The 12,945-nt window shown below is 50.1% G+C and overlaps 2 protein-coding genes across 5 annotated transcripts in view; one reads left to right on the top strand and one right to left on the bottom strand.

The window, feature by feature from the left end:
- The window catches only part of MTERF3 (mitochondrial transcription termination factor 3), a 51,538-nt gene extending 39,647 nt beyond the window's left edge, over positions 1 to 11,891 (bottom strand). The window contains exons 1-2 of one of the 2 annotated variants that reach the window (XM_056522436.1): positions 11,787 to 11,891; positions 1,362 to 1,669 (exon numbers count right to left, since the gene is read on the bottom strand). In XM_056522436.1, coding sequence (XP_056378411.1) covers positions 1,362 to 1,668 — 307 coding nt within the window. In that variant the 5' untranslated portion in view covers position 1,669; positions 11,787 to 11,891. Of the gene's footprint in view, positions 1 to 1,361; positions 1,670 to 5,028; positions 5,169 to 11,786 lie in introns of those variants that run through there. The other variant, XM_056522435.1, reaches the window with a different exon arrangement.
- The window catches only part of PTDSS1 (phosphatidylserine synthase 1), an 83,930-nt gene that overhangs the window by 30,242 nt on the left and 40,743 nt on the right, over positions 1 to 12,945 (top strand). For 2 of the 3 annotated variants that reach the window (XM_056522433.1, XM_056522434.1), the window contains one exon: positions 5,428 to 5,541. In XM_056522433.1, the coding sequence (XP_056378408.1) occupies positions 5,428 to 5,541 (114 nt within the window). Of the gene's footprint in view, positions 1 to 5,321; positions 5,542 to 12,945 lie in introns of those variants that run through there. The other variant, XM_056522432.1, reaches the window with a different exon arrangement.

The following is a 12,945-nucleotide window of genomic DNA, read 5'->3' as shown; positions in this document are numbered from 1 at the left end:
ATCCTGAATAGAAATATCCTACCATTTTGTGCATACAGCTTTTATGCAGGCCTGTGTGTCTCCATGGTTACAGACTACAAATAAACCCTTTGTGTAGTCTGATCCTGCAGTCATGTCACTGATACACAGTGTTTTGCCTGGTGCAAGGCCCGAAGGGTGGTACATGGCACCGGTAGCCTCTCTTCTTTGAATCCCTTTGTCATGTACCACCCTCTCAGGCACTAGGCGTGACAAAGTTTGTCAGTTTCGCCGGCCCGGAGTGCTCCTTTAAGCTCCATTACTCTTTTTTTTTTTTTTATATAAATAAAATATATATACCGTGTTTCTCCGAAAATAAGACCGGGTCTTATATTAGTTTTAGTCACCCAAAAACACACTAGGGCTTATTTTCAGGGTAGGGCTTATTTATTTACGGTATGTACAACATGGGGGCTTTAGCAGTGTGGAGGATGGGGGGCTGTAGCAGTGTGGAGGATGGGGGGCTGCAGGAGTGTGGAGGATGGGGGGCTGCAGCAGTGTGGGGGATGCCGCACCCCCCCACCTTCCACACTGCTACAACCCTCCATCCTCCCACAGCCCCCCATCCTCCACACTCCCGCAGCCCCCCATCCTACACACTGCTACAGCCCCCCATCCTCCCCACTCCTGCAGCCCCCCCATCCTCCACACTCCTGCAGCCCCCCCATCCTCCACACTCCTGCAGCCCCCCATCCTCCACACTGCTACAGCCCCCCATGCTCCCCTTCCCCCGTCATCCTCCACACTCCTACAGTGCCCCCCACCCCTCTACAGTGGGGTCTGCGGGCATTACTGGCGGCCACGGTCCGGATTTGGACCGCCAGTTGATTACCCCTGGCCTAGGTCTTATTTTAGGGGTAGGGCTTACATTGCAGCCCACCCTGATAATCCTGCTAGGGCTTACTTTCGGGGCAGGGTTTATTTTCGGGGAAACAGGGTGTGTGTGTGTGTGTGTGTGTGTATATATATATATATATATATATATATATATATATATATATACGGGGTCAGTACTTTCCTCAGGGAGAGGACACCTCTTCAGGTGTAACAGAGATTCAGGTTAGGCCAATTAGCACTCCGCAGGCATTCTGGGTAGGGGAATATGCAAAGCAGCTCATTACACCACCTTTTCAGGTAGTGTTCAAAGGTGGTGTAATGAGCTGCTTTGCATATATATATATATATATATATATATATATCACTCTTTATTAGCTCATTTAGTGTGGCCAAGGAGGTAGAAGTCTCCAATACGCCAATAATATTTGTACTAGGACTTGTTATAGGACTGTGTTATGGGTTACACAGCCTACATAGCGATGAGGGTGTGGTGAGAGTTCTCGTACCTTCTGGGAGTGGGTCCGCTCCCGCTGTGGACATTCCTATGGTCTCCTGTTGTATTTGGCTGATGGCAGGCAGATTGCTTTCTGGGAGATCGATCTTTACAGCGTCCTTGGAGCTGGAGTGTGTACACGCTGCTCTTGACTGAACAATGCTTTGACTTGCTGGGTTTTGCATCGTAAAAAAATGATGGGAAAATCGCCATGATGACAGCGGATCGTCTGTCTTCAGCTGCCTAGGGGTCGCGGCAAGTGAATTACGCAGAGCTGAAAGTATATGTCTGGCGCTCCTCTGACACATACACAGAGCCATCCTAAAAACACAGGAAAATTCCTTTAATGAGGTGTTTCCCAACCAGTGTGCCTCCAGCTGGTGCAAAACTACAACTCCCAGCATGCCCGCACAGCCTTTGCCCATAGCAACCAGATTTCTTTTATTTTTTTTTAAATGAGTGGCGGTCACAGGCAACAGCACCACTCAAATAAGTCTGGCTAGCATGGAGGGAGGGATAGTATTGCGGGTACGGGGGTGTGGACAAGGTGACAGCTCTCATCTCATCCACGGGGCCATTTATGGTGGGTGGGGCTATTGATGGAAGAAAGGAACTATTATTTTTTTTTTAACCCCTAGATAAACCTGTTATGGGTACTCCGGTGGAAAACTTTTTTTTTAAATTGATTTTTTTTTTTTTTTTTTTAAATCAACTGGTGCCAGAAAGTTAAACAGATTTGTAAATTACTTCTATAAAAAAATCTTTATCTTTCCAGTACTTATTAGTAGCAGTATGCTACAGAGGAAAATCTTTTCTTTTTGAATTTCTTTTTTTTGTCTTGTCCACAGTGCTTTCTGCTGGCACCTCTGTCCATGTCAGGAACTGTCCAGAGCAGCATATGAGGATATTCTCCTTCTCTGGACAGTTCCTGATACGGGCATCAGGTGTCAGCAGAGAGAACTGTGGACAAGACAAAAAAGAAAAAAAAAAGAATTTCCTTTGTAGCACACAGTTGCAAAGTACTGGAAGGATAAAGATTTTTTTAATAGAAGCAATTTACAAATCTGTTTAACTTTCTGGCTACAGTTGATTTAAAAAAAAAAAAAAAATGTTTTCCACCGGAGTACCCCTTTAAAGGGGTATTCCAGGCAAAAAACTTTTATCCTCTATCCAAAGGATAGGGGATAAGATGTCTGATCGCGGGGGGAAGGTGTCTGATTGCAGCGGGACTGGGGACGTGACGTCACGCCATGCCCCCTCCATTCATGTCTATGGGAGGGGGCGTGACGGCCGTCACCCCCCCTCCCATAGACATGAATGGAGGGGGCGTGGCGTGACGTCACGTCCCCCAGTCCCGGAAACCCTGAGGTTTCTGAAACTAGAGACGCAGTCCCTGCATAGAATGCGGATGCTGCAGGGAGATCGTGGGGGGTCTCAGCAGCGGGCCCCCCGTGATCAGACATCTTATCCCCTATTCTTTGGATAGGGGATAAAAGGTTTTTGCCCGGAATACCCCTTTAAGGCCAGAAAAGGCAAGGTCATGGAGAGTTTAAAAAGACAACCGTGTAGATTTATCAATGTAATTGTGCCAGTTTTCCCCAAACTGATCTCCAAAGTAACCAAACTCTACGCTGCTATCCTATTCTGTACTGTGACGCCTCCAAGGACATCAGTGGGGCCCCCTAGCAATACAGATCTCTATCTATACTATGTAGAGATGAGCGAACTTACAGTAAATTCGATTCGTCACGAACTTCTCGGCTCGGCAGTTGATTACTTATCCTGCATAAATTAGTTCAGCTTTCAGGTGCTCCGGTGGGCTGGAAAAGGTGGATACATTCCTAAGAAAGAGTCTCCTAGGACTGTATCCACCTTTTCCAGCCCACGGGAGCACCTGAAGGCTGAACTAATTTATGCAGGAAAAGTCATCAACTGCCGAGCCGAGAAGTTCGTGACGAATCAAATTTACTGTAAGTTCGCTCATCTCTAATACTATGCCCAAATCTGTAGCTGTATACATATCTATACCATGCACCGATCTCTAGCTGTATAAATACAAATCTAACAAAAATATAAAATAATGGGAACCTTATAATAAAACTTTACTTTTATTAGTCCTGCTAAAGTATTAATAGAAATAAGTAATTTACTGTACAGACACTTTGACCGCCACCAATGCTATTCAGCTCAGCAGGCCACCTTGATATTGCACTATTACTTTACAAATTCTATTACAGTATTCATATGCATTGTTCAATTAAAGAAAGGCAAAAATAATAGTTCATTTGAAAAAAATATCAAGGTGGCCTGCTGAGCTGAATAGCATTGGTGGCGGTCAAAGTGTCTGTACAGTAAATTACTTATTTCTATTAATACTTTAGCAGGACTAATAAAAGTAAAGTTTTATTATAAGGTGATCTCTAGCTGTATACAGATCTATACCATGCCCTGATCTCTAGCTGTATACAGATTTATACAATGCCCTGATCTCTAGCTGTATACAGATCTATACCATGCCCTGATCTCTAGCTGTATACAGATCTATACCATACCCTGATCTCTAGCTGTATACAGATCTATACCATACCCTGATCTCTAGCTGTATACAGATCTATACCATACCCTGATCTCTAGCTGTATACAGATCTATACCATACCCTGATCTCTAGCTGTATACAGATCTATACCATACCCTGATCTCTAGCTGTATACAGATCTATACCATACCCTGATCTCTAGCTGTATACAGATCTATACCATACCCTGATCTCTAGCTGTATACAGATCTATACCATACCCTGATCTCTAGCTGTATACAGATCTATACCATACCCTGATCTCTAGCTGTATACAGATCTATATATATATATAATGCCCTGATCTCTAGCTGTATACAGATCTATATATATATATATATATATATATATATAATGCCCTGATCTCTAGCTGTATACAGATCTATACCATGCCCTGATCTCTAGCTGTATACAGATCTATACAATGCCCTGATCTCTAGCTGTATACAGATCTATACCATGCCCTGATCTCTAGCTGTATATAGATCTATACCATGCCCTGATCTCTAGTTGTATACAGATCCATATAATGCCCTAATCTCTAGCTGTATACAGATCTATACAATGCCCTGATCTCTAGCTGTATACAGATCTATACAATGCCCTGATCTCTAGCTGTATACAGATCTATACCATGCCCTAATCTCTAGCTGTATACAGATCTATACCATACCCTGATCTCTAGCTGTATACAGATCTATACAATGCCCTGATCTCTAGCTGTATACAGATCTATACCATGCCCTAATCTCTAGCTGTATACAGATCTATACCATACCCTGATCTCTAGCTGTATACAGATCTATACCATGCCCTAATCTCTAGCTGTATACATATCTGTGCCATGCCCTGATCTGTAGTGTGTGTGTGAGTGTGTATACCATGCCCTGATCTCTCCCCTTTATGCATATCTATATCATGCCCATATATATATATATATATATATATATATATATATATATATATATACACACACACACACTGATCTCTAGCTGTATACATATCTGTACCATGCCCTGATCTCTCCCCTTTATGCATATCTATATCATGCCCTCTCTTTATATATACACACAGACTGATCTGTAGCTATATATATAGCAGTACCTGTCACCTCCAGCTCTGTCCCCTCTGCAGATCACCACCCACGTGGGTACCAAGCACAGCAAAGCACTTCCTGTTTGGCCTGTACCACTTTCTAACCGCAGGGGGTGGCTCGCTTACTTCCCTTCCTCATAGGCTATTAATGTTTAGCTGGAAGAATGAAAATACATTTCAGGACCACCACATAAATGATAGCTGATACAGATAAGCGCTATATACGAGGTGTAGCGGTGTACGAGTCTTGTGCGCCCCCCCCCTGGCCGCTTGGTACGCTCCGCGCTGTGCGTGTGTCAGCCCTCGCTTCCTGGGCCGGGCCAGAGAGGGCGCTCGTAGGGACATGGCGTCCGCTCTGCGCTCCAGGACTCTCAGCAAAGATGATGTCAATTATAAACTTCGTTTCAGGATGATCAACGAGCAGCAAGTGGAGGACATCACCATAGACTTCTTCTACAAGCCGCACACCATCACCCTGCTCACCTTCACCATCATCAGCCTCATGTACTTCGCCTTCACCAGGTAAGGGGGCGGCACTGCGGGGATAGCATGCACCATAGCCAGCCTGTACACTGCGGTGGGGCACTACAACTCCCAGCAGAGCCTTCGGAGCTGTGGCCTGTTCTGCTGGGACTGGTAGTGACACAGATCTGCACCTTTACCATCAATTTATTATGTTTCATTGTATAACTGCAACATCACAATGGGGACCACTACCCCCAGTGACGGACCCCACTGCCCCCCCAGTGACGGACCCCACTGCCCCCCAGTGACGGACCCCACTGCCCCCCAGTGACGGACCCCACTGCCCCCCAGTGACGGACCCCACTGCCCCCCAGTGACGGACCCCACTGCCCCCCAGTGACGGACCCCACTGCCCCCCAGTGACGGACCCCACTGCCCCCCAGTGACGGACCCCACTGCCCCCCCCAGTGACGGACCCCACTGCCCCCCCCAGTGACGGACCCCACTGCCCCCCCCAGTGACGGACCCCACTGCCCCCCCCCAGTGACGGACCCCACTGCCCCCCCCAGTGACGGACCCCACTGCCCCCCCAGTGACGGACCCCACTGCCCCCCCAGTGACGGACCCCACTGCCCCCCCAGTGACGGACCCCACTGCCCCCCCAGTGACGGACCCCACTGCCCCCCCAGTGACGGACCCCACTGCCCCCCCCCAGTGACGGACCCCACTGCCCCCCCCAGTGACGGACCCCACTGCCCCCCCCAGTGACGGACCCCACTGCCCCCCCCAGTGACGGACCCCACTGCCCCCCCAGTGACGGACCCCACTGCCCCCCCCCAGTGACGGACCCCACTGCCCCCCCCCCCCAGTGACGGACCCCACTGCCCCCCCCCCAGTGACGGACCCCACTGCCCCCCCCCCCAGTGACGGACCCCACTGCCCCCCCCCCCAGTGACGGACCCCACTGCCCCCCCCCCCAGTGACGGACCCCACTGCCCCCCCCCCCCAGTGACGGACCCCACTGCCCCCCCCCCCAGTGACGGACCCCACTGCCCCCCCCCCCAGTGACGGACCCCACTGCCCCCCCCCCCAGTGACGGACCCCACTGCCCCCCCCCCAGTGACGGACCCCACTGCCCCCCCCCCCAGTGACGGACCCCACTGCCCCCCCCCCCAGTGACGGACCCCACTGCCCCCCCCCCCAGTGACGGACCCCACTGCCCCCCCCCCCAGTGACGGACCCCACTGCCCCCCCCCCAGTGACGGACCCCACTGCCCCCCCCCCCAGTGACGGACCCCACTGCCCCCCCCCCCCAGTGACGGACCCCACTGCCCCCCCCCCCAGTGACGGACCCCACTGCCCCCCCCCCCCAGTGACGGACCCCACTGCCCCCCCCCCCAGTGACGGACCCCACTGCCCCCCCCCCCCAGTGACGGACCCCACTGCCCCCCGTGGTGGATTGCATAGGACAGTGGTCTTCAACCTGCGGACCTCCAGAAGTTGCAAAACTACAACTCCCAGCCGTTGGCTGTCCGGGCATGCTGGGAGTTGTAGTTTTGCAACATCTGGAGGTCAGAAGGTTGAAGATCACTGGCATAGGGCATAGCCTGGCAGATACGGGTTATGCTTTAGTTTTTTTGATGATGCATATACAGTAGAATCTCCCAATAGCAGACACTCACTGGGAATAAAGGTGTCCCCTATTGAGAGGTGTCACCTATTGAGAGGTGTCCCCTATTGGGGAAAAAAGGTGGAGGGCGAAGAAATGGCACTGGGTAGTAAAGGGGGGGGGGGGGGTGATGAGTTTGCACAGAGGGTAATAAAGGGGGAATTAAATAGCACGGTGGGGGGGATCAAGAGGAAATGATTTGGCGCGGGTGGGTGAATGAGGTGGCTGGCGGACGTATAGAAGCAGGAGACTAATGTTTAAACATTGGTCTTCTGTGCTGAGGCTTCTGCAGGAGGGTGCAGCGGGGACCTGGGCCCCTTACTGGGTTATTGTCTGTACCCCCCCTGATGGAGGCCCTGTGTACAAGGTAGGGCCAACGCATAAGCCTGGTTGTCCCCTATTGGGAGTGTTTTTGTCCCCTTTCGGGTGTGTCCACTAGTGCTGGGCAGTATACAGGTTCATATGGAATACCAATTTTTTTTTTCCTGCACAATATGAATGTTTATGATGTCCCTACATCTGGGAACTAATCATATGTAACCCGTGAGCGCTCCTTCTCTACCACCCCCTCCAATCATATGTAACCCGTGAGCGCTCCTTCTCTACCCCCCCCCCCAGTCATATGTAATCTGTGAGTGCTCCTTCTCTACCCCCCCCCCCAATCATATGTAACCCGTGAGCGCTCCTTCTCTACCCCCCCCCAATCATATGTAATCTGTGAGTGCTCCTTCTCTACCCCCTCCAATCATATGTAACCCGTGAGCGCTCCTTCTCTACCGCCCCAATCATATGTAACCCGTGAGCGCTCCTTCTCTACCCCCCCAATCATATGTAACCCGTGAGCGCTCCTTCTCTACCCCCCAATCATATGTAACCCGTGAGCCCTCCTTCTCTACCCCCCCAATCATATGTAACCCGTGAGCGCTCCTTCTCTCCCCCCAATCATATGTAACCCGTGAGCCCTCCTTCTCTACCACCCCCTCCAATCATATGTAACCCGTGAGCGCTCCTTCTCTACCCCCCCAATCATATGTAACCCGTGAGCCCTCCTTCTCTACCACCCCCTCCAATCATATGTAACCCGTGAGCGCTCCTTCTCTACCCCCCCAATCATATGTAACCCGTGAGCGCTCCTTCTCTACCCCCCAATCATATGTAACCCGTGAGCCCTCCTTCTCTACCCCCCCAATCATATGTAACCTGTGAGTGCTCCTTCTCTCCCCCCAATCATATGTAACCCGTGAGCGCTCCTTCTCTACCCCCCCCAATCATATGTAACCCGTGAGCCCTCCTTCTCTACCCCCCCAATCATATGTAACCCGTGAGCGCTCCTTCTCTACCCCCCCAATCATATGTAACCCGTGAGCGCTCCTTCTCTACCCACCCCAATCATATGTAACCCGTGAGCGCTCCTTCTCTACCCCCCCAATCATATGTAACCCGTGAGCCCTCCTTCTCTACCCCCCAATCATATGTAACCCGTGAGCGCTCCTTCTCTACCCCCCCCCAATCATATGTAACCCGTGAGCCCTCCTTCTCTACCCCCCCAATCATATGTAACCCGTGATCGCTCCTTCTCTACCCCCAATCATATGTAACACGTGAGCGCTCCTTCTCTACCCCACCAATCATATGTAACCCGTGAGCGCTCCTTCTCTACCCCCCAATCATATGTAACACGTGAGCGCTCCTTCTCTACCCCCAATCATATGTAACCCGTGATCGCTCCTTCTCTACCCCCCAATCATATGTAACACGTGAGCGCTCCTTCTCTACCCCCAATCATATGTAACACGTGAGCGCTCCTTCTCTACCCCCATTCATATGTAACCCGTGAGCGCTCCTTCTCTACCCCCCCCCCATAATATGTAACCCGTGAGCCCTCCTTCTCTACCCCCCCAATCATATGTAACCAGTGAGCGCTCCTTCTCTACCCCCCCCCATAATATGTAACCAGTGATCGCTCCTTCTCTACCCCCCAATCATATGTAACCTGTGAGCGCTCCTTCTCTACCCCCCAATCATGTGTAACCCGTGAGCGCTCCTTCTCTACCCTCCCCCCTCCAGTCATGTGTAACCCGTGAGCCCTCCTTCTCTCCCCCCAATCATATGTAACCCGTGAGCGCTCCTTCTCTACCCCCCCCCCCAATCATATGTAACCCGTGAGCGCTCCTTCTCTACCCCCCCCCCCAATCATATGTAACCCGTGAGCCCTCCTTCTCTACCCCCCCAATCATATGTAACCCGTGAGCCCTCCTTCTCTACCCCCCCAATCATATGTAACCCGTGAGCCCTCCTTCTCTACCCCCCCAATCATATGTAACCCGTGAGCCCTCCTTCTCTACCCCCCCAATCATATGTAACCCGTGAGCGCTCCTTCTCTACCCCCCCAATCATATGTAACCCGTGAGCCCTCCTTCTCTCCCCCCCAATCATATGTGACCCGTGAGCGCTCCTTCTCTACCCCCCCAATCATATGTGACCCGTGAGCGCTCCTTCTCTACCCTCCCCCAATGAAGCCTATCACCGACCGCAGCGATGTCCCGTCTTGGCTGGTGATAGGCTGAGCGCACTTACGGCTTCTTACATGACAGTCCGCTCAGTCTATCACCGGCCAAAGCAGGACATCGCTGCGGCCTGTGATAGATTGACGGCTCTGTGACGTTCCTATTCTCCAGAAAGCGGCAAGAGGACTGCAGCGGAGGACCGTGAGGCCCGTACCGGAGCAACGGGGAACGTAGGAAGGTGAGTTAAAGTTTATTCTTTAATATTTGCAGCCCGGGCACAGGAATACAGAGTACAGCACAGCGGCTGATAATTCATTGAGGGAGGGGGAGAAGGAGCGCTCGCGGGTCACATATGATTGGGGGAAGGTAGAGAAGGAGTGCTTGCGGGTCACATATGATTGGGGGAAGGTAGAGAAGGAGCGCTCGTGGGTCACATATGATTTGGGGGGATCCTGTTAAATACCGTGGAACCGCCATAACTTACAAAAATACCACAATACACATTTTTGGTCATACCGCCCAGCACTAGTGTCCACATCCACTATTGGGAGTGTCCCGTATTCGGAGGGTGCAAATACATTAAGCCTTATGGGAATCTGCTGGGGAATTAAAAACTGTCCACTATTGGGTGGTGTCCGCTAAGGGGGATTTTACTGTAGCACCATTGCCTGTACCTTGACCGTCAGCGCTGTCATGTGTCTATTGACCTATCAGAACTGTTAGGGGCCCCGGCCATCTCCATACAGGCTCTGTCATTAGTAGAGGATCGGAATAACCTAAAACAGTCTTCCTCAACTGGTATGTCTCCAGCTGTTGCAAAACTACAACTCCCAGCATGCCTGAACAGCCAAAGGCTGTCCGGGCATGCTGGGAGTTGTAGTTTTGCAACAGCCAGAGGAACACTGGTTGGAAAACACTATGTATAAAATGCATAAATGACAGATGAAAATTACATTAAAAACCATATAAATACAGTGTATATATAACAAAGCTAGGCTCAAGCTTTGTATTGTGTAAGAATGCAGTCTATAATAAAGCCCCCATAGATTACACTGGTAGCCGGGGGATGATCCGAACCGTATGATGGTCAGGGGTTCACATTCCTGGCCATGTAGTGAATGTGATCGATGGTAATGGAGACCTGACATTACTGACCCTGAATCAGTCTGATAGGATTATGTTCGATTTTTGTCTCCTGAGTCACCAGAGCGCTGTAATCTTGGGAGGTATGTAGAGGACGTGACACTGGGGGCGGTAAGACTTTAACTAAAGCTGCATTTACAAAGGGCCCGGCAAATGTGTTAGGAATCTAGGAGCCAGGATGCTGCACGTCATGTAACGTCATATGATCTTTCATTAGTTTCCCCTCATCTCTCCCTGTGTCACGGTCATTACTGTCCCCTCAGCTCCCCATTTCAGTCATTCATGCCAGTGTCCCACAGCCCTTCCTCTATGTAGCAGTCATTAGTTTCCCCTCATCTTTCCCTGTGTCACGGTTATTACTGTCCCCTCAGCTCCCCATTTCAGTCATTGATGTGGCTGTCCCCCCTAGCCCTTCCTCTGTAGCAGTCATTAGTTTCCCCTCATCTTTCCCTGTCAGTCATTACTGTCCCCTCAGCTCTTCATGCCAGTGTCCCCCAGCCCTTCCTCTGTGTAGCAGTAATTAGTGTCCCCTCATCTTTCCCTGTGTCACGGTCATTACTGTCCCCTCAGCTCCCCATTTCAGTCATTCATGTGGCTTCACCCCCCCCCCCAGCCCTTCCTCTGTGTAGCAGTCATTACTTTCCCCTCATCTCTCCCAGTGTCAGTCATTACTGTCCCCTCAGCTCCCCATTTTAGTCATTGGTGTGGATGTCCCCCCTATCCCTTCCTCTGTGTAGCAGTCATTAGTTTCCCCTCATCTTTCCCTGTGTCACAGTCATTACTGTCCCCTCAGCTCTTCATGTCAGTGTCCCCTAGCCTTTCCTCTGTGTAGCAGTCATTAGTTCCCCTCATCTTTCCCTGTGTCCCAGTCATTACTGTCCCCTCAGCTCCCCATTTCAGTCATTCATATCAGTGTCCCCCAGCCCTTCCTCTCAGTTTTTAGTGTCCCCTCAGCTCTGTGTTTCCTTATCTTTGTTTCTTACCTCCACTTCCATTCTCCCGCTAATCCTCCATTCTACCAGCTGTCAGTGTAGACCTGCAGAGGATGTCATCGGTCGCCACTCTGGTGTTAAAGGAGCAGCAGATGTCAGGTGACCCCTGCAGCCAATCAGCAACCCCGACAGTCACGCCCCGTACTCCGGAGTACAATATGTGACCACCGCGGCCGCTGATTGGCTGCAGCAGTCACCTGATGTCCACTACCCCTGTAATAACGGCAGTATTTATCAATGGATTTGTGTGTTGTTGTTTTTTCGTAACTTTGGTGCAATTCTTTGGCACAGTGTCTTTTTGCACCATGGTTTGGCGCATTCTCTCCACTGTCATTTTTTAAAACTTGCTCAAAATCACACGGTCCTGTGTGTGATTTTTGCTTTGGTCAGTAAGGCTGCATTCACACGGCCGTCTAGACCCGTCCCGTTCTTCTGCGACAAAAATAAACACTGACTTTAAAAAAAACAAAAACAGACAATAATTGATGTTAGCCGATTGGATCTGTTATTGTTCAGTTAATAAACCAAAAAAAAAATACATGTATTTTTTTTCTGAGCAGCGTTTGAAAAAACGGATGCAAACGGTCATCCGTTTTCCATAGACTTCAATGTTAAATTTACTGTATCCGTTTTTTTTGAAGGGGGGAAAAAAAACATACTGCATGTGCCATTTTTTTTTTTCTGCTGTCAAAAAAAACTGAAATGAGTGCAGACGGGTACAAATGGATGTAAACAGATTGTTAAAAAAAATAGGATTTTTTTTTTTTATCAGTTTACAGCCTGCAAGAACGGAACTGAAACTGGGATAAAAAAAATGGGGACAGATGGCCGTGTGAACGCACCCTTATTCATCGTTTGCTCCAATCGATTTTTGGCACAATTTTGCGCCTTTTTTTATTTAACTTTTTTTTAAAATTTTTTTGCGTCTAAAAGATGGACAGCCCCTATTGGAAAGGGCTGACAAAAACCTTGGTGCCACAACATAAATTTCAGTCTCCTTGGCGACCTAGAGCCTGGGATTTGCCGATGCCTGGGGTGAAAAATTTTGTTCGCCTGCCACGCCCCCTCCCATAGACATGAATGGAGGGGGTGTGGCGTGTCGTCACGATCATGGCCACCCGCTCCAACCGTTCTGAACAAAATGTTTAGA

The sequence above is a fragment of the Hyla sarda genome, chromosome 5 (assembly GCF_029499605.1).
Source record: "Hyla sarda isolate aHylSar1 chromosome 5, aHylSar1.hap1, whole genome shotgun sequence".
Taxonomy (NCBI): Eukaryota; Metazoa; Chordata; class Amphibia; order Anura; family Hylidae; genus Hyla; species Hyla sarda.
This window is presented reverse-complemented; position numbering and strand designations above follow the sequence as displayed.